The 27,701-nt window shown below is 41.5% G+C and overlaps 1 protein-coding gene across 9 annotated transcripts in view; it reads left to right on the top strand.

The window, feature by feature from the left end:
* The window catches only part of BMPER (BMP binding endothelial regulator), a 499,083-nt gene that overhangs the window by 244,606 nt on the left and 226,776 nt on the right, over positions 1-27,701 (top strand). For all 9 annotated transcript variants that reach the window (XR_015734230.1, XR_009620982.2, XM_060686109.2 and 6 more), the window contains exons 7-9: positions 11,550-11,649; positions 15,817-15,926; positions 23,646-23,786. Coding sequence is in view for 7 of the 9 variants with exons in the window: in XM_060686109.2 (XP_060542092.1) it covers positions 11,550-11,649; positions 15,817-15,926; positions 23,646-23,786 (351 nt within the window). In the remaining 2 variants the exon portion in view is untranslated. The remainder of the gene's footprint in view (positions 1-11,549; positions 11,650-15,816; positions 15,927-23,645; positions 23,787-27,701) is intronic.

Genomic DNA, 27,701 nt, shown 5'->3' with positions numbered 1-27,701 from the left:
ATCCAATCTTGCAGGAGCCGTTTGGAATAAAAAAATCCATTTTGGTAAAACATGGTCTTTATCACAGCAATTCTATCCAAAAATGAGATCTGAATATGCCACCATCTTTCCACTTCGTTCGCTGTATCTATTAATAATTTTGAATAATTGAGCTCCTTGATAGAAGAATATCTATTTGTAAGCCAAATACCTAAGTATTTAAGTTTTTTGACACAATTAATCCCCATAATACTTTGGATCTATTCCTTTTGGGCACCTGACAAATTTTTTGTTAACATTTTGGTTTTATCCTTATTAATTTTTAATCCCGCTACCTCCCCGTATTCATCTAATTTAGTAAGTAATTTTGGTCCCATAATAAGGGGATCTTCTAATATGAAAACCAAATCGTTGGTGAATGCTTGGAGTTTATATTCTTCCCCTTTAACTTTTAAGCCCTTAATTTCCAAATCCTGCCTAATCGTCTTAAGAAGTGGTTCAAGTGTTAAAATGAAAAGCAGCGGTGAAAGAGGGCATCCTTGTCTGGTACCTTTATAAATCTGTATCTCATCTGATAGTGATCCCTTAAACAGTAACCTTGCCGACTGTTTAGAATAGATGGCTTGAACTGCCCTTGTAAATTGAGACCCCAAACCCATCACTTCCAATTGTTGTATTATAAAATTCCAGTTGACTCTATCAAAAGCCTTTTGGGCATCCAGAAAAATCATTACTATTGGTTTATCAGGGTGTGTCTCATAATATTCTAAGGCATTCAATACTACCCTTAAGTTATCTCTTAGGTGCCTATGAGGTAGGAAACCATTCTGATCTTGGTGGATAAATCGGGAGAGGAACACTCGGAGTCTCTCTCTCTCTCTCTCTCTCTCTCTCTCTCTCTCTCTCTCTCTCTCTCTCCCTCCCTCCCTCCCTCCCTCCCTCCCTCCCTTTCTTTCTTTCTTTCTTTTATTAGATTTATATACCACCCTACTCCTGAAGGACTCAGGGTGGTGAACAGGCACAAAAATAAAATACATAAATACAAAAAATTAAAAAGGAAAAATAAAACCAGATTAAACAATTTAGCCTGAGACAAATTTAAAACATCCCAATAATTTAAAAACAGATTTAAAATTTTCAATTTAAAAGAAAAAGGGGAAAAGGTTAGGCCAAGCCAGCTTGCTGGAATAGGAAGGTCTTAAGAGCGCGGCGGAAAGTGCGCAGAGCCGGGATCCTCCGTATCTCCAGGGGGAGCTCGTTCCAGATAGTGGGTGCCCCCACAGAGAAGGCCCTCCCCCTGGGGGCCGCCAGTCGACACTGTTTGGCCGATGGCACCCGGAGGAGCCCCTCTATGAGAGCGTACTGGGCAGTGGGAGGCTATTTGTGGTAGTAGGCGGTCCCGTAAGTAGCCAGGTCCTAAGCCATGGAGCGCTCTAAAGGTGGTAACCAAAACCTTGAAGCGCACCGGAAGACCACCAAGACCCAGTGCATCTCGCGCAGGAGAGGTGTTACATGGGAGCACCATGTTGCTCCCATAACCACCTGTGCAGCCGCACTCTGAGCCAGTTGGAGCCTCCGGGTGCTCCTCAAGGGGAGCCCCATGTAGAGAGCGTTGCAATAGTCCAGGCGGGAAGTGATGAGGGCATGAGTGTGTAAGTAGTCCCGATCCAGAAAGGGACGCAACTGGCAAATCAGGTGAACCTGATGAAAAACCCTCCCGGTCACGGCTGTCAAATGTTCTTCTAAAGACAGCCGTGAATCCAGGAGGACGCCCAAGTTGCGAACCCTCTCCGTGGGGGCCAGCGATTCGCCCTCAATAGTCAGTGATGGCATCAACTGACTATATCGGGACGTCGGAAACCACAGCCACTTGTCTTGGATGGGTTGAGCCTGAGCCTGTTTCTCCCCATCCAGATCCATATGGCCTCCAGGCACCGGGACATCACTTCAAAGGCATCGTTGGGGTGGTCCGGGGTGGAGATGTACAGCTGGGTGTCATCAGCGTACTGGTGGTACTTCACCCCAAAACCACAGATGATCTTGCCCAGTGGCTTTACATAAATGTTGAACAAAAGGGGTGAGAGGACTGACCCTTGTGGCACCCCACATATGAGGGGCCTTGGGGTCGACCTCTGCCCTCCTGCCAACACAGACTGCCACCGGTCAGGGAGAAGGGAGGAGAACCACTGCAGCACATTGCCCCCCACCCCTAACTCTTCCGACCGGTGCAGCATGATACCATGGTTGATGGTATCAAAAGCCGCTGAGAGGTCTAATAGGACCAGGACAGAGGAGCAACCCCTGTCCCGAGCCCTCCAGAGATCATCAACCAACGCGACCAATGCCGTTTCTGTGCAGTACCCAGGCCTGAAGCCCGACTGGAACAGATCCAGATACGTCGTTTCATCCAGGTGCTGGGGGAATTGTCGTGCAACCACAATCTTTGCCACAAAGCGAAGGTTGGAGACAGGACGATAATTAGCCAACAGTGCCGGGTCCAGGGAAGGCTTCTTGAGGAAAGGCCTCATCACTGCCTCTTTCAAGGCAGCGGGAAAGTCACCCTCACCCAATGAAGCATTTATAATCCCCTGGAGCCAGCCACGCGTCACCTCCCAGGAAGCCAGCACTAACCAGGAGGGGCATGGGTCCAATAAACATGTGGTCACATTCAGTCAACTCAGAATCCTGTCCACATTGTCAGGGGTCACAGGATCAAACTCATCCCAGATAACATTCTCAAGACCTGCCTCAGTCATCCCCCCTGACACTACCCAGTCGGAGTCCAGGCCTTCCCGAATCTGAGTGATTTTGTCAAACAGATACTGAACAAAATCCTTGGCTCTACCCTCCAAGGGGTCCTCCTGCACTTCCTGCTCCAGGAGCAGGAAGTGGGTCACCCTAAACAGGGCAGCTGGGCGATTATCTGATGACGCAATAAGAGCGGCAAAATATGTACGTTTTGCTGCTTTTATTGCCACTAGGTAATTCTTAATATGAGATCGTACCAGTGTCCAGTCGGATTCAGAAAGACTGGCCCTCCAACTACTCTCTAGGCATCTTTTCTGTCGCTTAATCTCCCTCAGCTCCTCGGTAAACCAAGGAGCCAGGTGAGATTGGCGCCGGGTCAGAGGCCACGAAGGCACAACCAGAGCTCCAGCGGCCGCCCTATCCCAGGTAGCCACTAGGTCACTAGTCGAGGTGTGTGCCAGAGCCTGGGGGAGTGGCCCAAGCTCCATCTGGAACCTTTCAGGTGCCTGGGGCGGAGCCATCTTACCGGCTCCGCCTCCCTGCGGCAGGGTGCAGCGGTTTGAAGGTCAAGGCGAAGGAGAGAGTGATCCGACCATGACAAGGGCTCGCTGACTATATCCCCTATCTCAAGATCACTCAACCACTGTCCAGAGACAAAAACCAGGTCCAGTGTGTTTCCCCCCATGTGGGTAGGGCCATGAATTAGCTGGGTCTAGTCCATAGCTGTCATGGAAGCCATGAACTCCCGAGCCACCTCCGACGTCTCACCCACGGACGGCAGGTTGAAATCCCCCATGACCATAAGTCTGGGGGTATCAACCGCCACCGCGGCGATAACGTTGAGTAGCTCAGGCAGGGCTGCTGCCACATGGCAGGGAGCCAGGTACATGATCAGCAAACCCATCTGAACCCCATGACCCCACTTCACGAGGGACTCACAGCTGGCCGTCTGAGGATCAGTGGCCTCCCTCGGTCTCAGACCTTCTTTAATGATAACCGCTATCCCCCCGCCCCTGCCCTGTGACCTCGGCCGATGGAATGCGTGGAAACCTGGTGGGCACATTTCAACGAGAGGAACCCCCACCTCCTGGTCCAACCAGGTCTCCATAATGCCTGCCAGGTCCGCTCCCACCTCACGAACAAGATCACAAATGAGGGCCTATTTACTACGGACCTGGCATTGCACAACATCAGCCGAAGGCCCGGGCCCTGAGGGTCTCTGCAACCTGGGGAACGGGTGGAGCCTTGGGGGCCGGAGCATGCCAATGCTCGTAAACAGTGAGTGCGCACTTCCCTAACTCGATATGGCCCCCTGCTCCTTCCATATCTACCCCTCCCACCCACAGTATTGATGTTCAAAGCACTATCCGGACAAACTCTGACTCCCCCCTTGACCCTGGGATCCCCACCCCCCACGTCGCGCTTCCTTGCCAGACCCAACCCTCCCCTTGGTGGGCTATCCCCCATACCCACAGCCCACATTCTAATCAAACCCTCCCCCTCCCTAGAGCCCCTTAAAAGTTTAACTAAAAATTTAGATAAAAAGCCCCTCAACCCCCTAGTTTTCACATGCCACCTCTCTGGGTCCCAGAACCCATCATTGAGGTAGGTCCTTGATAGTGAAGAGGGCCATATCTGTGAGAGGGGGGAATCTCGCTGCGCAAGAAGGTCTCTCAACTATATTGTCGTAAAAATCTTGTAATCCACATTCAGGAGCGAGATTGGTCTATAGTTCTGGATCAGAGTTTTATCTGTATCGGGTTTCGGGATTAGGGAAATGGTCCAGGACTGGGGTATCCTAGAGTGTAATAAAATCTCATTAAATAGAACTTTGATGTACAAACTAAGTGAGTCAAAGACTCCTTTATAAAATTCACTAGGAATCCCATCCGGTCATGGAGTCTTGCCATTGGCTTGTTTCTTGATAGCTACTGCTATTTCCCCAACTGTAATTTCTGCATTTAGAATTTCTTTACAGTAATCCAGAATCATCTCCAATTGTAGGTTCCGGAGATAACTCTTGATTTTATCTTCCTGATGAATTTCTTGGCTATATAAGGAGGTATAAAAATCTTGGGCCACCTTTGCTTTTTGCTCTGCAGTACCTACCAAATTTCCCATAGAGTCCTGTAAAAATTCAATCTTTCTAGATTCTGCCTCTTTTCTTAATCTGTATGACAACCACTGGCCTGGTTTGTTAGCATGCTCAAATTGGTTTTGTCAACATTTCCAAATTTTATTCGCCAAATCGTTTTGATCTAGGATAGATAACTCATGCCTAATCAAATCTATTTTCTCCTTAATCAAATTATTATGCGGATCTAAACGCAGCTCTCCTTCAGCTTTCTCCAATTCAGCCATTAACTCAATCCGTTTGGCCTTCTCCTTTCTCCATTTGGTAGCTGTATATTTTATTACCAATCCCCTAACTACTGCTTTGGCAGTATCCCAAATATTTTGAAGGGAAGTATTTTCTCTCTTGTTTTCGGCAAAAAAATGATATAATTCTTTTTAAATCATATTCATAAATCCCTCATCTTTCATGATCTCAGCCCTCATAGATCATCTCACTCTTCTAGTGGACCCCTTCCATTTTATTACCAGAGGGTGGTGGTCTGCCCATATATTCATCCCTATTTTAACCGAATTTATGCCTTCTTTCAAATCTGATGTTGACCAGACCATATCTATCCTGGACCACAATCTATGCCTGGGGGAGAAATATGTAAAGTAATTTGCATAGGATAGAAGTCTCACCAGACGTCTCTTAACTCTATTTCTGTTCTTAGGTTATCCCATGTTTTGGGGAGTACCTTCCTATGCCCTTTTTTGTATTTAGGAGAACCCCTTCCTGGATCATAATCAATTGAAGTATCATCAATCGCGTTAAAGTCACCTACTATGCGTACATGCTCGTAATTTAATTCATTAATTTTCTTATGCAAATCTTTAAAGAAACCCATTTGATTGACATTAGGGGCGTGTATATTTACTAACAATACTATTTTTTGGCCAATACTAATCTCTAACATCAGTGTCCTACCCTCTGTATCTGCATATACTTGACGTTTCACCAGGCCTCTCTGATCATAAACGATAACGCCCCTTTTCTTCTGGTCGGCCAAGGATACATACAACTTCCCCAGTTTAGGATAAATTAAAATCTTAGAATGGTCTTTCCTTATATGGGCCTCCTGAAAACATATAATATCGTAATTATCTTTTTGAAGTTTAGCCCAGACCTTTTTCCTCTTAGTGGGAGTGTTCAGGCCATTAACAAGAGCCTTGGTACTACAGTGGTTTAAAGCACCCTGTTATTAACACAGCTGCCTGCAATTTACTGCTGGTTCGAATCTCTCCAAGGCTCAAGGTTGACTCAGCCTTCCATCCTTTCTAAGGTAAGTTAAATGAGGACCCAGTTTGTGGGGGCAATAAGCTGACTTTGTATAAAATATACAAAAGTATGAAGGCTATTGCTTAGCGCACTGTAAGCCGCCCTGAGTCTCCGGAGAAGGGCGGCATATAAATCAAATTAAAAAAAAAAAACGTTAATGGAGAACAGGTGGAGCACCTCATCCATACCTCTACTTACCTGCATTCTTGAGTTTCTGGGATCTGGTCTCGATTTGGAAATTTGTTCCTCTTTCTTCTCCAGATTGGGCTGTATCTTTGTCATGTCCAATATGCTCTGTGGCTGTTGTTTCCTGGGTTACCTCTTCTTGGCTCTTACCTAGGTTACCACCTTCATTCTCTTGGTCACTAAGATTAATATAGGCCTCCGTGAAGTCCTGCGCTTCCTGTATGGTTTCCAGTCATAACCTCTGCTCTTGCCAGGTAAACGTCAGGCTGTCTGGTAGAAGCCAGTGATAACGTATCCCTTGTTTCCTCAGCCATGTTGTCAAAAAATCATATTTCCTCCGAATGTCTCGTACTCGTCTCGGGAGCTGGGGCAATACTGTTAGTCGGTTATCTTTGTAGGTAAAAGCTTGGTCCCTCGTTTTCTGAAACACTTCATCCCTTAGTGCTGTTCTGGTAAATCGAACATGGATCTCTTTAGGGAGCTTGTTGCGCCGAGCATAACTAGTATATACTCAGAACACATCGTCAATATCTCTTGAAACTTCTGCAAAATCTCTTCCAGTAATTCCTGCAATGATCTCTCCCATTAGTACATCCAGGCGCTCACCTTTCTCTTCAGGGATGTTCTGAAACTGTAAGAAATAGCCAGAATGATCCATTTTGAGGAAGATAATCTCTTCCTCGACTTTTTTATTAGCCAAGGCATGCTGGAGTTCGAGCCGCTCCATCCTACAGGTCACCTTCTCGGTCTTTATCTCGGATAAATCCGTTGAATCCGTTCCTCGTGATTAGTCAAAGTATTTTGGACCTCCTCAAACTTTGCATGAAACAGCCTTGTCTCAGTAGTTAACGTTTCGACATTCCTCTTCAGCTCTTCCAAGGTTTTGACATTGACTCTTGATTTTTAATCAACGTCTTCTGTATAGACTGGAGAATATCTTGTGTCGATGCTTTGCCAGGAGTAGCCACATCTTCAAATGATCTTCGTAACATCACAGAGGTGGTGGCTGGAGATGAGGCTGAAGAGGTCGTGATTGCCTTCTTCTTCAAGGTAGTAGTCGGGGTAGCCATTTTGGATATTCCTAAAAAGTCTTTCCAGGCAATCATACTACACCAAATGATTTCACCACCTGTTATCAAAATTCACTCTTGCTTCGCTATGTCCAAACCACACTAGGGGTAAATTTACTCACTAATTCTTACTGGCTATCGAAAAGGAAATAGGAAAGGAAAAGGAAAAAAAAAGTCCAACTGTGATGAATCTAGATGCAGTTAGCAATTTTGGTCACTGGATAGCATTAAAGACCAACTTCTCCAGTTCTCCAGATCTTCTTGCAGTCGAAGCAAATTCAAAAATGACAGCTCATGCAAATGGCGTTCTTCGCAACAGAAAATGTTAATGCTGAGTCAAAGGCAGGAAAATCAAAGGAAGCACATCACTCTTTCATTCAAGGTCCGTGGAGAATCACATTCCCAAACAATAGGTTAAAATTCAAAATTCACCAGTCGTAAAAACAGGATGGAATCAGATTGCAATAATCACTTATAATCCAAAACTGATAATCTTCTCAGACTGCCAACCAACTTCATTGCCACCTCACTCAGTTTAGGCTCTGGGAGTAGGAAAGATTTTAAACTCCACTACCTTGTGGCTTCCAGTCGAATCACAGTCTCAAATTACCGATCGGGAGTCAGTCTTTTAGTTTGGCTGGGATGAATAGACTTCCTCAAGCAGTATAACCACAGCCTCGGGGCGCTATGGCAGGCATCCTTTCACTGTGTTGACATCGGGAGCTTCTTCAGTCTCTTTGTGCAGCCTGCACTTTCCGCACAGAGCTGGCAAGCTCCCTTCTTTTCCACCAAGCTTTCCTACTCAGTGGTGGCTTCAAAGAAGCTTCAATGAAGCCACCGGGTACAGCGAATGGAGTATCGGCTCGGGAGAAGAGTCCCTTGCCTCCTCCAGCTGCTGTGACATCACAGGAAGTCTTAACCTTCTCATTTTCTATAACTTTTTCCACTTTAAGTTTCCATGACATTTTGGATACAGGTAAGTTGTATTTTTTACATAATGACTGTAATTTAGCAACTCTGTCGTGTCTAGCTTTGTAATCAATTTGTGCGATTTTGCTGCATTTACATATTAAATGTGAAACAGTTTTGACTTTGTTGTTGCAAAGTCAGCAGCTTGGATTATCGGTAGATTTTTGTATCTTTGCTTTCATGGCATTAGTTTGTAGTGTTTGTTCTTGAGCAGCGAGTGTTAAACCTTCTGTTTCTTTCTTGATGGTTCCCATCTTAAGCCATGCCGATGTAAAGTTGTCGTCACATTTTCCTTCAATGTTTTTCAAGTGCTGTCCATGCAAAGTTTTGGTTTTCCATCTATTTAATCTGTCATCCAGCTGTTTTCCCTTATATTCTGCCTTTGTTTTTGTTGTTTTTATAATGTTCTCTGTTTTAACAGCCTGCAGCAATTTTTCTGTACTTTGGTTCACATAAACATTCAAACTTTGTTTTTCTTCTTCTACAGTTTGATTGATTTGCAATAGTCCTCTGCCCCCTATTTTTCTTGGCAGGTACAACCTGTTGATGTCACTTCGTGGATATAAAGTGTGGTACATATTCAAATGTTTGCGCATTTTCCTGTCCAAGTTTTCCAGTTCAGCCAAAGTTCAGTTGATGATTCCAGCTGAGTAGCGTATCACTGCAACAGCCCATGTATTAATGCCTCTAATTATGTTTCCAGCATTCAGTTTTGGAATACACCTCCTGATGTATTCCTTTTGCATTGACTCTTTGGCTTTTCCATTCAAGATGTTATCTGCTTTCAATATGCCTAGGTATTTGTAACCATCATCCTTTGCTTTTACTATGTTTCCATTTCCCAGTTCTATTCCTTCTATTTTTTTCCATTTTTCCTTGCTGTATGGATAATATAGCACATTTTTCAAGTCCAAAGTTCATTTTGATGTCGCTGCTGAACAGTTGAACTGTGTTGAGTATTGATTTAAGTTCAGTGGGGCTTTTTGTATACATTTTTAAGTCATCCATGTATAGTAGATGGTTTATCTTGCCATGTTGGCTTGAGATTTGGTATCCCAGTTTTGTGTTTTGTAGGATTATTGTCAATGGAATTAATGCAATGTTGAACAGTAGTGGTGAAAGTGAGTCCCCCTGGAAGATTCCTCGTCTGATGTTGACTTCACCAATGTTCTCCCCACTTGCTGTTAGAACTGTTTTTCATTTTTGCATATTTGCTTTCAAAAACGTACAAATATTTTTGCTAATTCCAAAGTTTTCCAGACAGGTGTTAATCCATCTGTGGGGTAATGAGTCAAATGCCTTCTTGTAATCAATCCATGCCATATTTAAATTCGTTTTTCTTTGTTTTGCATTTTTAGTACCATTTTGTCAATGAGCAGCTGATCTCTTGTTCCTCTTGATTTTTTATAATTTTCCTTTTGTTCTACTGGATACAAATTGTTTTTCATCAGATGATTGAATATTGAATTTGCCAGTATTCTTGTAAAAAGTTTGAATGCTGTTGGTAGACAAGTAATTGGGCGATAGTTGCTTGGCTCTGTGCCCTTTTCTGGATCTTTCATTATCAAATATGTTCGGCTAGCTGTTAACCATTCTTCACTTGTTGCATTTTGAAACATTTGATCAAATTGAGTGGCCATGCAATGATGGAGGCTGGTCAGATATTATTATTATTATTATTATTATTATTATTATTATTATTATTATTATTATTATTATTATTATCTTTTCAAGGAAGCAGAATCAGAGAATGGCTTCTAATAATGATACAGAGAACAATCTACAGGGTGATAGACATTTTGTGATTTTGAATATCTGTTCCACATGGGTTCCAGAGAAATTCTTAGAAATGAAAATGATGCAAAAAGCTGTTTTGTTTTACAATATGCCAGATTCCTATGTACTTGTTTCTAATAAAACATTTTTTAAACATTGAATCAAGTGCATTTGGAAGCCTAGAAACATAGACAAGATTTTTTTGCAGGCAGGTTGGAATCTAAAAGCAACCAATAGACTTTTATGGCTTAAGCCAGTGCTGCCAAACCTTTTTGGGAGCAGGAGCGCATGTGCGCATGCCGGAAACTGGAAGATCAGCTACCTGGTACATATACGCATGCTGGGCGGCTGCTCTTCTGGTTTCCAGCACGCACATATGCCCCGGCCACCTGGTCTTCCAGTTTCTGGCACATATGCACATGAGAAGACCAGCTGGCCAGTATATATGCATGTGCCGGAAACTGGAAGAGTAGCCGTCCAGCATGCACATGCACACCTGGGAACTGATCTTCCAGTTTCTGGTGGTCCCATGTGTGTGAAGACCAGCTGTCAGTGCGCCGGAACCCAGAAGAGCAAATGCTGGAGAGATTGCTCTGTGTGCCCCTTCCAGCACGTGTGGCATACTGTAGGTTTGCCATCACGGGCTTAAGCTCTTTAGTTTCCTCTCAGCCTTCTCTCAATATAGTTTTATGAAAAATAATGAGAATGGCTGATCTTATAACACTAAACATATTTATTTGAGTTTTTTTTACATAACCTTTTGTACTGTTCAGATCCAAAATCTTCACTGCATAACAGTGATATAATGAATTATCCAATACTATATCCATAAACTAATTTTAAATTATCTACAACTCTAAAAAGCTGAAAGTGCTAAGTGTAGAATTAAGCACAAATAATAATAATGTGACCTCCAAATTTTAAAAAACGAATTTATAGAAAAGGGCTCATCTAAAAATTCCAGATATCCAGTGATCCATGGTGAGTCTAAAGACATTATAATTATAATGTCTAAAAGACATTATAGCTCAATATTGCCTGAAAAAGTGTCCTCTCTATTCACTCTACCATCTATAATTTAGGAAAAAGATTGAACACACGCAGCTCTACAAAAGCACAGAATATTACATTGGGTAATATTCAGTTTCATTCATTTGGGAAGGTCCTAAAATATGCTTTAAAAAGTGCAATCCCAAGTCAGATATAGAGATGATGAAGTTAGATTTCTAGTGATTTCATCTGAGGTTTTGTTATTTTGTCTTACCTGAATTTGGTTTTTATGTAATCCTGAAAACTTGTGCATCATGCAATTGAGTTCTATTGTTTTCTTAATTGTTAATGTGTATTTGATGAAATATTGAATCAGTCTATTTATACCATAGCATGTATTTGTTTTCTAAATATCCTTTGGGGTTTGTATTTTTTAGGGTGGAAGGACACATTGTATACAGGAAGTGTGTCCCATTCTTTCATGTCCTCAACATCTCAGTCACACACCTTCTGGGCAGTGTTGCCCAAAATGTATAGGTGAGTGGTTACTTTCGTAGGAATATTGCATTTACAACAAACATCTCTTACAATCCATAACATTTTAGAAAATATGTTGTTAATTCAATAAATTGCATTGTATTGTCAAAACAGAGTGGTGCATAGGTTGATTCTGTGAAACATGGACTGCAATTATTGAAAATGATATATTGCATAAATAGTATAGTATAGTATAGTATAGTATAGTATAGTATAGTATAGTATAGTATAGTATAGTATAGTATAGTATGGCTATGCTGTGTTTTAGATAAATCTCTAAAATACTTGTTGCTTTACATTTTACATTAATGTTTCCATTTGCTCTGAACCATTTTTTGGAGACTGAATTTAGAGCACCATAGGTTCTAATTTATTTTCTTATTTATTAAGTTTAAGAAATAAGCTTAGATCTTGATTGTGTTTCTATAGTTAGAGGGAAATACATAACTTTTGGAGAAATTTTGGTTCCAATTGTTTATATAAACAGAAAGCAAACTCCATTCCCTTCTAGTACTGAAGATATTATCTAGTCAGGTAGCAAAATATCTGCAAGAAAACAACCAAGCTCAGGGGGTGCCAAGGACTCTAAAGTACTATTTTTTGTAGTACTTTAGAATGTACTAAAATGGGAAAAGTGTTTTTGCCATTAAACTTTTTTTGTGGTATGGCATGACTCTGAAGTGGACATATATAAAATATATAAAAATCATGATAATGTTTTCTGAAAATCACACTATTAATATTCTATAGGTATATTCTCAGTACAGTAGAGGATTAACTGCACTGTTCTACCCCATATAACAGGTTATGTTATCAGACTACCTTTATTTCAAACCAGTTTGTGTCATAAAATATTTAGTGCTATGAATTTAGGTAATACCTTCCAAATGCCTTGTTGTCTGGGACAAGTACCTTTGATCAGTAGTGGGTTCCACTTACCTTCACTACCGGTTCAGAATTGCAAGTGCACACATATGCGTGCTTGCTTTGCTTGCACGCAGCACTTCTGCACATGCACAAAACCTTCTGCATATGCGCAGAGCATCCATGATGTGGATGCTTCCAGGTAGGTGGGCAGAGCCTTCCGCCACCACCACTACCGGTTCGTCCGAACCAGGGCAAACTTGTAGAAACCCACCACTGCCTTTGATAGCAAATAAACTAGGCCAGTGATTCTCAACCTTTTCTTCAACACAGACCCCTTTAATACGAATAGTACTTAGACTTATATACTGTTTCACAGCCCATAAGTGGTTTACAGAGTCAGCATATAGCCCCCAACAATCTGGGTCCTCATTTTACCAACCTTGGAAGGATGGAAGGCTGAGTCAACCTTGAAATACCTTCTGTGGCCTTGGAGCATGGCCAGAGACCTCCAAGATTTAAGATTTAAATCATAACATTTCTTCAAGCCTTTGTGGACCTCCTGTGCAGGCATTGTGGGCCCCCAGGGATCCATGGACCGCAGATTGAGAACCACAGAACTAGGCAACATATTTTTGTTCATAGCATTATGATACCAGCTTTCATGCAATGTACATCATATCTAAGGATGTGTTATCTACAATATATGAATTTCTGATTATTCTGAACTAATGTTTAGAGGACAGTGTTGATATTGATTGAGATTTTTTATCTCTAGCTAGACTTGACTGGCAGGCCATAAAAGTTTCACTAAATTATCTTTTGGGCCAGAGCGCATCATCACTAGGTAATTACTAGTTTCTATCACCAAATATTACATCAAATACGTTATTTTGCAGGATGTCCTGAATCATTTTAAGGTTGTGTATTACAGTATTATTTTCAACTTAATCACTGCAGGATAGAACCACTGCAGTTTGCTCACCAGCAGAAGAAATTTGACACACTATTAAAGACACACTATTCAATGTACATCATACTCCAGCTACGGGTAGTCACTGTTTTAATATCACTTATTGAGAGTATTCTTATTTGCTCATGGAATCAGCATGCAAGGAATTATTTTGTGTCACTTTCCTAATCTGGCACAAATGAACTTGGTCTTCATCCCCTTTGTATTGGGAATGTGAAGGCCTTTGCTCTTTTATTCCTGAGGAGTTCTGAGATATCTGTTAACCCACTTCAAATATGTTATTAATTCTAAATATATGATCTGTTTGTCTTCCTAATTGTTTACAGTCGGTCCGCATTTATGGAAGCCATCAATTCTGAAACCTTCTTCCTCAGTCTTTCATGCATTTACAAGTTATCTTCCCAAGAATCTCTAGCATGATTTCCCCATCAAATTTTTCCACTCCTGTTTCCTCCTCCTTTTTTTCTCCTTGTGAGAAACCGGAGAACTAAATGCATAGTCTTTCTTTAGAAATTGGTTTTATTAGAATTGGCTGAGATAATTGTGTCCATAACAAATCATCGATGTGTTTCTCCACAGAATGTCCAATTAATGTACAAATTCACTATTACAGATATAATGACGTCTGCCAGTTTAGCACTTTTTTTTAGACGGGATTAAGACTCTTTACCAGGAAGAAAGCTACCACATTCGTATATCTCTTGTTGCAAGAGATATTTTTATTTATTTATTATTTATTTATATTCTGCCTTTATTATTTTTATAAGGAACTCAAGGCAGCAAACATATCTAATACTCCTTCCTCTGATTGTCCCCAGAACAACAACCCTGTGAAATGGGTTGGCCTTAGAGAGAGTGGCTGGCCCAAAATATATATTTCCTCAGACTATGAGTATAGAATTATGTCTTGAATTTCTCTGGGAGCAGATTTAGAGGCTTCACCCTGAGAGGCAATTCATGGTGGAGCAAACACTAGCAACAGGCAATGTTTGGTTAATATTTATTCTTCTGTTTTAAAAGTTTTAAAAAATTCAGCAGCAGGACTGGAAGATAGTATTTTCTTTTCATTAAAGATGTAAGATGGTTGAGGAACTTCTAGCTTTGTTTAAAAGTTAACAAACACAGAGGTCTGGCTTCTTTGCAGATTGGCTTTATCCTGCTTTCTGCACATTCACTTTGAATGAACCATATGATTATACTGGGTATTCAATGGGTAAATGAAGCTGGAAAATATTCTTAGCTATTTAGCTGCGTTTTTCTGTGCATTTGAGAATTAGGAAAAATATTGAAAACCTGCTTTGCCAAAACAGGCTGTAGAAAAAAGTGTAGATACACACATCACTCTCACAGATTATTGTTTCCTAAATTTCAGAATATGACAGTAGCCTGTGCTTCTGAGAAGCTTATTCAGATAATAGGCCATTTTATTTCTCATTATGGTGGAACAGCAGATGTTTACCATGACTTTGTAAGATGGTGGGAAGAGAATGAAATCTGAAAATCATTTTTGGAGAGCAGGTCCTGAGCTGACAAGTAAATGTAGCAGCTCTTAATGGCTACCTGATTTATCACACTTGCCCTATTGCAGTGGTGTTTCTGTAGAAGAAAATCTGTGGGACTTTTTTTCTTTTTGCTGTCTGTGCCATGTCTTGTAACAATACAATGTCTGTTATTTCAACACTGAAATGTCAACAATTGTCAGAAATAGTGACAAAATTAAATTAATATGGGGATAAAAATTTAAAGCAGTCTTTCCCAATTTGGTGCTGTTCAGTTTTTGAAGGGAGTGCAACTTCTTGAATAACTAATTTAAAAAAACAACATAAAATTTTACTTTTCATTCAGTTAAGACTAGTGTTTCTGGGCTGAAAAATTGTGGACGACCATCTGATGGCAAACAAAAAATTTAGCCATTGCTATCCTTGAGGGGTTCAGATTCTTGCAGCTGAGATATAGTAACTTTACCTTCTGCAGCCTGAAATTTCTAAACTCTAAAGTATCAGCATACCTGAATGGTGTAAATTGAAGAAGGCTAGCATAGAAATAAATTTTAGATTCATCTTTTGCTTCTTTAATGAACTCAGGTAGAAAGCTTAGGAAAATAGCTTTATCCGATACCATGGAATGTCATTGCTAGTCAGAATGAAAGGTATTGATCTCATGGGATATGAAATTATGCTATCATAGATTTAACACTACTTTTACTATTTTGTTTACACTCTAGTTCACAATAAAATAAAACTGACTTACACGAACAATATAGTGACAATTGGTTTTGCTACAATGCACTTTCTTTTTAACTGCATTCTCTTTCTCTTCTTTATATGCAGGGCAGAGGAAAGTGTTTGATCTCCCATTTGGAAGCTGTCTTTTTCATAGTGACATTTATGACAATGGAGCCTCCTTTATGTATGACAACTGTACTAAGTGTACATGCAGGGTAAGGCATTAATAATTCTTTTTTCAATAGTATCCTTTTTATATGATAAATTTGATATACTTTGAGACCAACGAACGTGCTGCCATTTGTAATATGACAGTTATTTCTCATAAGTCACAGTGAATTAGGTAAATTCAAGAACTGGAACCTTGGAAACATGCATTATTTCTGTATGAATATTTGTCAGAGTAAATGTCTAACTCCCTCATCTCCATGCCCCCCCAGTCCTGCAAGGTTAACTAAGTACACACCCCATCACCCCCATAAACACACCTTACCTTCTGGCTCCTCCTCCTAAGTATATAAGACTGCACCACGTGGAGATCTTGCAGTTCCAGATGTGTACCTGTAATGGAAAAGACTAGAGGTCAGTAATTGATAACCTGACTAGGCCTGGGATTAATTCAGGCCTGAAATAAATAAAAGAAAATCCATAAATATACTTGTCTTGTGAGTCATTGGGCTAGATCCATCCATTAACAAAATGGTAGCAGAGGATGGTTGCCCATGACTCTGAGCAATGACAGAATCAACAGTTTACTCTAAAACGAAAAACAGAGTAAACACAAGAGCATACACAAAGATGATGGCAGAGCTGCAGGCAATCAAAGGCGCCACAGCTAAGACTGCAACAACTGAGAGTGAGCAGGATGCCTATCCGAACCCACTCTCCAACGACGAAGATTCTCAAGAAGAAGCCAGCGACGGCGAAAGAGAGGAACCACAGGGGGGAGATGACTTCAGGGATGCCCTACAAAAAATGATGGAGATGATCGCCAGCAAAGAAGAACTCGAAGCTCCAAGGCCTCCTGGAGAACCATGGAGCAGCGATGAAAATCCAGAAGCAAACCAACGAAGCTGCCAGCCCGGTAAGGGAAAGAATTCCCCCAACAGAGGTTCATTTTCACGCCACTTTCCCGGCGGCCATCTTGGAATGGCCAGCAACCAATGAGGAACCGGGATTCAAACTTCGAGGCGGGAAACAGCGTAAATCCCGATATTTACATGGGGCACCCCAAGGATGACTACGAAGAGCAGATCCAACACAACGAGAGCTTGCCCACCAAGCCCGAAGTGGACAAAGCCATTGAAACCCTAGCGGCAGCGTTTGGCTCCGCTTTTAAAACTACCGCGCAAACCAAGAATCGAAAGAGAAACCCCAAGGGACAGGGGCATCAGAGCAGCTAACTACTACGGGGCAATCGGCCTAACACTAACCAGGGAAACAACGAGCCCTGAAAATGAGCGCAGAGGCACCACCACCTGCGGGACCAACCAACCACAGAACTCGAACTCGCCACCTGCAGCACCAACGATGCGAGACCTGGGAGCAAGAAAGAAAACCAACTACCCACCAACTCCGCGACCACCGCCAGGCTTCCCTCCTCATCCGGAGACTAGCGAGCGCCAACTGGGACTGACAGCCATCGCCGCCGCCGCTCCCCAGGACCTCGAAGATCCTCAACTTACGTCCGCCGCCGCACTGCGGAGCCTCGGAGGTCCCCAACCTATGACCGCTTCGCCTCCTCACCTCCTCCCCTTCTTCGCCAGGGATCCAGCCGCCCAGCAATGGTGTCTGCCATCCAGGGAGGACTCCGGACACACTAGGGGTGAGTCCAGCCTCCCACCAGCTGGCCTAGGCCTAGGCCTGAGGATCACCGCAGCGAGCTCTCCTCATGATGGCTTCCAGCGCGAAATGAGCTTCATGCATGCTCGGTCGCCACCTATAACAAGAGATATGAGAAACATAGAGACAAGTCAGTATAGACTAGCATCAATCATCCCATTGCCTTATTGTGAGTTTAACCATACCCTGGACCATGACAGCTGCCTCTTGTAAGTAATTACTATAACAATCCAGGGACAGTAACTATTAATTTACCAAAATTGCAGATAGATGGAGGAAATCTCATTGAGTGGAGTCAACAATTGCGAATTGCATTCATGAAAGAAAATGCACTCTTTCTAGTCAACAGGCCCCCCAAAAGGCCTTAGTCATTAGAGGTTGATTGCATTCACCACAAAGCTTTTTATATACTGTTAACTACTATTCCCCCTGTTATGTACCCCACCATTGGTGACAACTTAACTGTTTTTGAGGTCATACAAAAATTGCAGTCTGTTTTATAGTCGAAGTAGAGCAACAACAACTAGAACTGAGTTCCACTCAGCAAAGCTCAGAGCAGGAGTTTCCATGAGTGAACACATATTGAAATTAAATGCAACCAGGGCAGAACTCATGCAGAGAGGGGAGATAGTTACCGAGGAGAGTCTGATTAGTATCATCATTAACTCTTTAGATAGCAGCTGGGACAATTTCATAACCCAGCTGGACAGCCTCAGCATAGAGCACTTATCACTAAGCACGCTAACCAACAGGCTAATAGCTGAGGACAGTTTAAGGAGGGACCACCAACTGTCCAGAAGGGATCATAGACCCATAAAAAAAGTTGAGTTTAGAGCCAGGAACTCCCCAGAATGCTTTTCCTGTGGGTCCAGGGGTCACTTAAAGAGGGACTGCCCCAGAAACAACAAGGATAGGGGATACGACGATAACAAGGGGGGGCGGTCTCCAGAACGTAAGCCTTTCAGAGAGAGAGGGCGTGGGTGGTCCCCCAACCCAAGAAGACATCACGAGTGCAGGGATAGCTCTAGGGACAGCAATCCAGGCTCCATGTACGGATTTGGTCATGATGACTCAGACACCAAATCAAAGATGAGAAAGGACATGTGGCTCTTAGAGTCAGGAGCCACAAACCACACCACGAGTGATCCAAAACTATTTAACTCACTCACTGAGACAGACTTCAAATTAAAAGTAGCCAATCAGAACAGTGTTCAGGAACTTGGAAAGGGAAACGTGTACATTCCACTTATTGGAGAAATAGAGGGGGTACTGTATGTACCAGAGATACCCTATAACGTATTAGCCACCACCAAACTCACACAAGACACGGGTAGCGAGATAGTATTCAAGGAGGGGAAAGTCTACATACTAAAGCAAGGAAACAGGATCGGGGAAGTAATCATAAGAGAGGGCCTGCCCTACTTCACGACCTACATGAGTAAAGGGGGAAGCATTAACGCAAGCACAGACAATGAGGAAAGGGGAAACACTGGAATAGAGGGGGCGCAACAAGGGGCAAATGACTGTAAACCAATTAGTAAAAATGTTATATCCATGGGAAAACCAATGCATGACAACTGTGCCCACCTCCTCCACAGAAGGTTGGGACACATCAGCTTCCCTGTTGTAAAGAAAATGCCAGAATTTACTGAAGGCCTCAAAGTAAAAAACTGTGAAAACTATTTGGAGTGTTCAATTTGTAAACGGTCAAAGATTAAGGTTAAGACAAGACCAAAGAGGTCAGAATGAACCACTGAATCCCCCTTCCAACTAATACGCATGGATTTAGTAGGGCCAGTGAGACCATCCATCAGACACAAAAAAAGGTTCTTCCTGACTATTGTGGATGATTACAGCAGATATGGGTATGTCTACTCTCTCAGACACAAGAACGAAGTATTTCAGAGGTTCAAGGAGTTTCACAAAAGAATAGAACTGCAACACAACATAAAAATAAGACAAATAATGACTGACAGGAGGTCTGAGTTTATGGCAAAAGAGTTCACAAGATGGTTGAAGGAGCAGGGTATGGCGCATTACTCCTCTTCACCTTTTTTGCCATTCCAGAATGGGGTCGTAGAAAGAAAAAAATGGGGTGCTACAGACCATGATGAGGTGCGTCTTGGAGAATGCAGGGTTGGGACAGACTTTTTGGTCAGAGGCCTTGCATTACTCTAATTACACACTAAACAGGTTTGGTCAAGCTCCATAAACAAAACACCATACGAAATGCTATATAAGAGAAAACCTAACCTAGCCCACCTACATATATTCGGTGCCCTAGCAGATGTCCACATCCCCAGGCAACTAAGAAGGAAAGGGGAAAAGATATCAAAGAGACTAAAATTCATGGGCTATGAGCCGGGTACAAAAGCATACAGATTCATTGACAGCAACACAGATTTATCGTTTCCAGATCTGCAGACTTCCATGAGAATACAAACTGATCCCAAATTCACTCCAACGACACCATCATCAACAACAGAGACACACACGACCATAACCAAAGGGAAGATGAAATAACCACAAAGAAAACAAAGGAGGATGAACACATCAAAACCAAACTTCATGAAATAAGCACCAAGGAGTGGAAAGAAGGACACCCCACCTTGAAGCTAGACAGCCTAACGGAAAAGGAAGCCGAGCGCCTGCACGTGGCAGATACATCTCCAAGCAGGCCCGTTAGGGCAAATAGGAATAGACCCCCAAAAAGACTGGAGGACTACATCATGACCATAAATTGTAACGACATCACCCCTAGTTCCTACAAAGACATACTCAGCCTTCCCCAGGAAGAGAGAGAAAAATGGGAATCATCCATGGAGAAAGAAATAAAAAGCCTCAGAGACCTACATGTGTATTCACCAGCCCAAGTACCTGAAAACAAGAAACCAATAGGAACCAAATGGGTGTTCAGAATCAAAACATTGGAGAACAACAAAGCGCTATACAAAGCCAGACTGGTTGCGCAAGGATTTGCTCAGAAGTACCCAGAGGATTACACGGACACCTATTCACCTACCATCAGAGCTGAGAGTGTCAAGAGCGCTCTGGTGATAGCTACTATCCTGGGACTTGAAGTGTTTCAATTTGATGTGCAGACCGCATACCTCCATGCCGAGCTGGACAAGGAGATATACGTAAAAGCGCCACCAGGGTACAACAAAGGAGAAAGCAGCATTTGGCTCCTAAATAAAAGCTTGTATGGGCTCAAGCGATTGGGTAAAAGGTGGTACGATTGCTTGGCCAAGGCACTCAGCTCCATGGGTTTTACAACCACTTCAGCTGACAAGTGTTTTTTTACGAAAGGGGAAAATGACTCATTCGAAGGCATACATGTCTATGTGTACGATATTCTATACATAGGCAAACATAAAGAAAAATGCGATAAATTTGCCACCGAGCTGGGAAGCCACTTCTCCTTAAAGTCTCTGGGTAAGATTGATAAATACCTAGGAGTCCATGTAATCAAAACAGACAGGGGATTCCGACTTTCTCAAAAAGAAAAAATCACCGAACTATTATCCAAATGCAATATGTCAGAGGCGAAAACCTGTGAGACTCCCATGCAACCAGACTTCCTGAAAAATATGTATGATGAATCTGAGCCATTTAACGACAATAAGTTATACAGGTCCACCATAGGATCATTACTATATATAGCCAATTGGACCAGACCTGACATCGCTCTGGCAGTTAAGTTGCTATCCAGACATGTAAGCAAACCTACCACAACACACTGGGACGCCATCAAGAGACTGCTCAGGTATCTCAAATACAGCATCAATGCACAACTGAGTCTCGAGCCAGAAACATCCACAAAACTAACCTGTTATGCTGACGCTGATTGGGCGGGAGATATCAAGAGTAAGAAAAGTACCTCAGGTTATGTACTGTTTCTTAACGGGAGCCCCATTCACTGGTACACAGGGAAGCAGAAACTGGTAGCAACTTCCACCACTGAGGCAGAATTCGTCTGCCTTTCCAAGGCCGCAAATAACCTAATATGGTTCGATGATCTAATTAGTAACATTTGGACTGACCCAACATACCGTATAATTATCCACGAAGATAACAAGGCAGAAATAGAGATATCAAAAGCCGACGCAATAGGCCAACGATCAAGGCACATTGATATCAAATGCAAACATATAAGACAATTCTCAGAGGTTGGCTTTATAAAGGCAGTACATTGTGATACCGAGGAGCAAACTGCTGATATACTCACAAAACCCTTACCACATAAGCAGCACTCTTACCTCATGTCTAAAATATGTGTTCATATGTAACTTATGTTTTTTGTATGTGACATGCATATATGTAAATATCAAGCACCTGTAACCAGTTAGACATTTAGAGGGGGTTTTGTCAGAGTAAATTTCTAACTCCCTCATCTCCATGCCCCCACAGTCCTGCAAGGTTAACTAAGTACACACCCCATCACCCCCATAAACACACCTTATCTTCTGGCTCCTCCTCCCGAGTATATAAGCCTGCACCACGTGGAGATCTTGCAGTTCCAGATGTGTACCTGTAATGGAAAAGACTAGAGGTCAGTAACTGATAACCTGACTAGGCCTGGGATTAATTCAGGCCTGAAATAAATAAAAGAAAATCCATAAATATACTTGTCTTGTAAGTCATTGGGCTAGATCCATCCATTAACAATATTTGATTCCTGTTTTAAAATATTTTGTGTATTAGGACCAAAATATCTAAAACTTGCCTGTACATGCTGCTGTCTTCAGAGGCAGGCAAACAATCACTCAAGGCAATTGTGGAAGAGGCATGCACAGTCTGTATGTGGACAACTCTCTTCATTTGCAGAGATGGGGTTGCTCTTTGCTTGGTTATCAATAGAAACTGCTGTTATAACCAAATTATTCCATCTTTCTTCTTCCAACTCACTCTGATTATGCGCCAGTAATTTATTTATTAATTACATTTATATGCCACCTATCTCACTCTCAAATGTGCCTCTGGGCAGCTGTCATAAATGTTCCGAAAGAACATGTTTAAACCAAAGAACTAATCAAATAACAATTAGTATGTCAAGTTAGTGAAGGGTCACTTGGTGGATCAAGAGTCCTGAGCAATCAGAAGAAATATTTTGTGCGTTGAGTTATTGTTGACTTCTAGTGACTGCCTAGGTTAGTCCCTACAGTTGTATTATCTATTGCCTCATTCCTTCCGGGATGATACTGGTACTAAAAGGCTCATAGGCCAAGATTCAAGAAAATAACTTTTGATAAGGTAGTTTTTATTTCAGCTACTAGAAAAACAATTAGTACAAAGAAAATCAAAACTCAACTGGAAGACTAAAGCTTATATATGGAGAGATTAAAACCTGCATTAAAACAGGCCAAGAGCCATTTGTTTTTCCGCAGGAAAATTATGCATTGTTACCATGATGTTACCTCTCAGGCTTTTTGCTTTTGACTTTGCCTGGCTAACCTTTGGCCTCATGTATAAGTCTCCCATGAGAAGGATGCTTCTGGATCTTTCATATGAATAGCAAGATCCACACTAGAGATTCATGCTGGTTGAAAGAGAGCCACTGAAGTTTGTTTCAGAGATGGCATTTCAGATACTTGCTAGTTCAAGAATAGCAATGTTCTAGTGATTAAGTAACTGGAACTCATTGTAGGAAACAACTGCAAATATTAGTGATATCCTCCAGCTTCCAGGTGGAAAAATCTGGTTGAGAATGCCCTGGGCCTCTAAAATCCTAAAACCAGCACTGGAAACCCACTAAAAGGCCCCAAGAACACACAAAAGCTAATATTGAAAAGGAAGTCCAGCAATGACTTCATTCATTTCTGGATTCCCATGTAGTGCTAAGAATTTGGGCAAGTACAAGATATAGTGACGAACAAACAAATAGTAGTATAAGAATCTGAGTGTGGATACAAATTAAAGAAAGGAGCCTATTCTAGTGTTGTTCCAATGAAGGTGTTTGTGTAATGTTGTGGCTAAGCCATTCTATAGTACTATAAACTGGTAATCTCTAAATCTATTCAGTTTTAACTAACTGATCGTGAGAATAAATTTGTTACTTGTCTGGAGTCTCATTTGTTTTTATTTCCATGCAGGATTCCACTGTGGTATGTAAGAAAAAGTGCTCTCCTCCCAGAGCTTGTATCAAAACCAGAGAAGAGTGCTGCAAGGAGTGCCTCTTATATGTGTCTCCTGAGGAAACAAAAGTGTGCAAGTTTGGAAATAAAGTCTTCCAGGTACATATTCTTAAATTGTGTCTCAGGATCACTTCACTTCACTAGACCATTTGATTTCTTAACAAGTTGTAGTACATTCAAAATCATGCTCTTATTACATATATATTTTTACAGGTATATTTTTTCGCTGTTGTTTTAGCCAAATGAACATAATGTAAAAATGCAGTAAAACTGAAGAAATTATCAAATTAGCTAGTCCTTTGGTAGAGTACACTGATGCATTTTCCCCAGGCAGATGACCAATCAGCTGTTTCTTTAAATGGAATGCTATGAATCTGCATAGAATGCTCTGCAGATTTGCTTTGTTCTTTGCATAGAATGCACGGAATTGTTTTCTTCAGCATTCTGTACTTCTGATGGTCTTGGAAGGAGAATTTCTGTACATTTTGCAGGAATCAAGATTAGGTTTAAAACTCTTACTTTTTAGCAATGCTGTTACAGTGAGCTCTGGCTCTTAGATCATTTGAGATGAGTACTCCAAGGTCCTTGACAGAGTGAGGGTCGTCTATGAGTTCGTATCCACCCAGCTTGTATTTGGTGTTCTGATTTTTTTTTGCCAATGATGGAGCATTTGTTGGTTGAGATTTGGAGTTCCCAATTGTATGACCATTCTGACATATAGTCAAGGTCGCTTTGTAGGGCAGCAGCATTGTTGAACAGTTGGTGTTGAACAGTTTCACGTCGTCAGCGAAGAGAACACAGTTGCTTATAATATGATTGCAGAGGTCATTTATGTAAAGTATAAAGAGTGTGGGTCCTAAAACGCTGCCTTGGGGAACACCGCTGTTAACTGGTGCAGGATTTGATAGGGCGCTCCCTATTTCGACTACTTGTTGCCTGTTTAAAAGGAACAAAGCTATCCACTTATGCAGGGATCCGGAAATGCTTTAAGAGTTTAGTTTTAACAGTAGTTTGTCATGTACCACTGAATCAAAGGCTTTGCAGAAGTCTATGTAAATTGTGTCTATTGCTTTACCCTGGTCGAGTTGTGTAGTCCATGTTTTTGCAGTGTAGGAATTGCAAATTGCAGGACAAATTTTTCCTGAAACCAGACTGCTTGTTAGAGAGTAGGTTGTTTGACTCTTAAGTGGTGGGTAATGGATTGGTTTATGATTGATTCCATGATTTTGCAGGTCACGCAACACAGTGAGAATGGTCTATAATTTTCAACTAGACTGGGGTCTCCCTTTTTGAAGATAGGGATGACCGTGGCTAATGACCATAGGTTAGGCAAGGAGCTGGTTTTGAAAGATAACTAATAAATTGTGCTTAGAGGTTCTGCTATGGCATTGGAAAGCTTTTTTAAGAAATAGGCACATAATCCATCAGGGCCAATAGATAAAGATGGTTTTAGGTTGTGTAGTACCTTTTCAACGTAATTTTCTGTAAATTCAATATGTATTAGATTGTTGCAATTATTTGTGGTACGATTAGGAAATGTGGGGCATGAGTCATTGCTGTTAACAAAGACTGAACTGAAGAACACGTTGAAGACATTGGCCTTAATCTTCATCATTACAGTCTTTCCCGTTAGGCCCTTTTAGGGATGGGATGGTTTTCAAGTCTTTAAATTGGGTGTTTACAAAATTATAGAAGGCACGGGTGGATTTTGTGTGTAACAGTTTTTCCTCTTATTTGCAGTACTAATTGGTGCATTCTGCCTTTATCTGGCAGCATAAGGTTGTATAGCGGCTTTTAAAGTTAGCTACGTAGCCAGTTTTGTTTTTTCGCCAAAGAGATTTTTTTTTTTCTTGAAACTTCCTTATTGCAATGGGTAATTTGTTTTTTCTGTTTTTGGGGTTTACTAGTGGTACATATAGTTTAATACCCTGTTTCCCCCAAAATAAGACATCTCCTGATAATAAGTCCAATCAGGCTTTTGAGCGCATGGCAATAAGGCCAAGCACTTATTTCAGGGTTCAAAAAAAATATAAGACAGGGTCTTATTTTTGGGGAAAGACAGTAACTCTTTTGACTTTGAGCAAAAAAGTGTTTGTTATAGTGGTCTTCAGCAGTATTACAGCCAGTGAACAGAATGTGCCAATCGAGAGATGGCGCATTCTATTCACTGAATGCGTCATCAGAGAGATGAGAGGTCGGCAGCTATGAGATCATAGTTGGCTTTTTTAAAATTATAATTTGGGTCCCATCATTATGTTCATCTTTGTAAGGATGTAAATTGAGACAAAAGTCAATCATACTGTGGTCACTATTGGAAAAGGGTTCCTTTATTTGTAGAACATAAATTGAGTTTAGACTGTTGCAGAAGATGAGATCAAGGCAGTTGTTGAGTCTAGAATTGTTTGTTACTAATTGATCCAATGCCAGAGTAGTGACTGCATTGTACAGGGTTGCATGTATAGGTTCAGTTGTACATTCATTTAGGGTCCAATTAATAAGAGGTAAATTGAGGTTACCAAGAAAGAAAAGAGGATATGGGCATGAGGCTGCCCACGTTAGTAGTGAAGTTAGCTTGTTCATATGAACGAGGTTGTATTCAGGGGCTCTGTAACATAGTAAGAAGCGAAATGTGGCATTTAGGGACAGTTCGCAGACACTGGTCTCAGGAAGAGCAAGCTCCTGTGTAACTTGAATATTTTTCAGATTTAGGGACTTTTTATAGAAAATGGCAACACTATCCCCGCTACGGATTTCATGGTCAGACCAGTAAACATGATAGTCACTTACTGTGGTAACAGAGTCTGGAAAGGATGCATTCAACCACATCTCACAGGGAGGACGGAGCTGACGTTGCGACGGTACAATTGACGATCTTGGAGCTCCAAGATCGCCGTCGATATCTCCGCCACTGGACCTCACTGTCCCGTAGAGATGGTGATAGTGGAGGGCACATCCTGTGGACACTGCAAAGTCCCTGGGATACTGCAAAGTCCCTGGTTGATCCAGGAGAAGCCCTTTTTTCCAGTGACGAAGAGGCAGCCATAGAAGCTGCTGAAGTTGGGACAGCTCCGGAACGGAAGAGATCGAATGAAAATGTGTCGGCTTGGTGAGAGAACTTTTAAATAGATTATTTGAGAGAACACCCTGAGGTTTTAAGGAAGTTAAAATTGAAGACAGAAGAAGAGGAAGTGGTGGAATTAAGCTTGAGTCAAAGATAGTTTTCCTTATTTTTCCATCTATTTTTACTTGTGGATGCTTAAGGACAATTTTATTTTGTAACTTGGACTGGAGTGGATTGGACTGGAGATTTCCGCTTTACCTATTTAATTACTAATTTTTTAGTGCCTTTTTAGCGTAAATCTTTTATTTGTTTTCTTTTTATCTATTTTTTCTTCTTCTTTCTCTCCATTTTTATTTTATGGTATATTGAATAACAAGAAGGCAGGGAAGGTGGAGAAAATAAGTAGCACTGCCATCTAGTAGATTGGAAACATTGTTGATTTTTTTTCTTTGGCTTAAGAAAGTAACAACTGTGCCATTCTTCAAGGACTCTGAGCCTAGTCATAGATAAGATAGTGGGAAGAGTATCAAAGACTGCTTGCAGGATTGTTTACTCAGGTGCTCTTCTGGGAAACTGTCAGTGGCAGGAGTCTGAGATTGAAAAGAAGAAGATTACAGTGACTCTGGAAAGAGAGCTGTAAATATATATTTGAGATTCAACAAAAGAATTTGTGGTTATTATACAGTGGTGGATTTTCCCTTCAGACAGAAAAATTATGATTTTTTTCTCTTTTCTTTTCTAGTTTTTTTTTCTTTTTCGGTGCTACTTCTCCACTCTCCCTTTATTAAATTACTTTTAACCAGACTGTGATTTTTTGAAGGACTCCTAATTTTCCACATATACATAGATTTTTTCCTAGTATTTTGCTCTTTGTTTCTTTTTTGGTGTTTTTCTATTCTCGTTTAATTGGATTAAGGCATACAAGAGCTTGAAGATTTTTTCTACTTCCTTCC

Source organism: Pantherophis guttatus, chromosome 4 (genome assembly GCF_059756535.1).
Source record: "Pantherophis guttatus breed Tessera chromosome 4, ASM5975653v1, whole genome shotgun sequence".
Lineage (NCBI taxonomy): Eukaryota > Metazoa > Chordata > Lepidosauria > Squamata > Colubridae > Pantherophis > Pantherophis guttatus.
The sequence above is the reverse complement of the archived record's forward strand: the minus strand, read 5'-3'. Positions and strand labels throughout refer to the sequence as shown.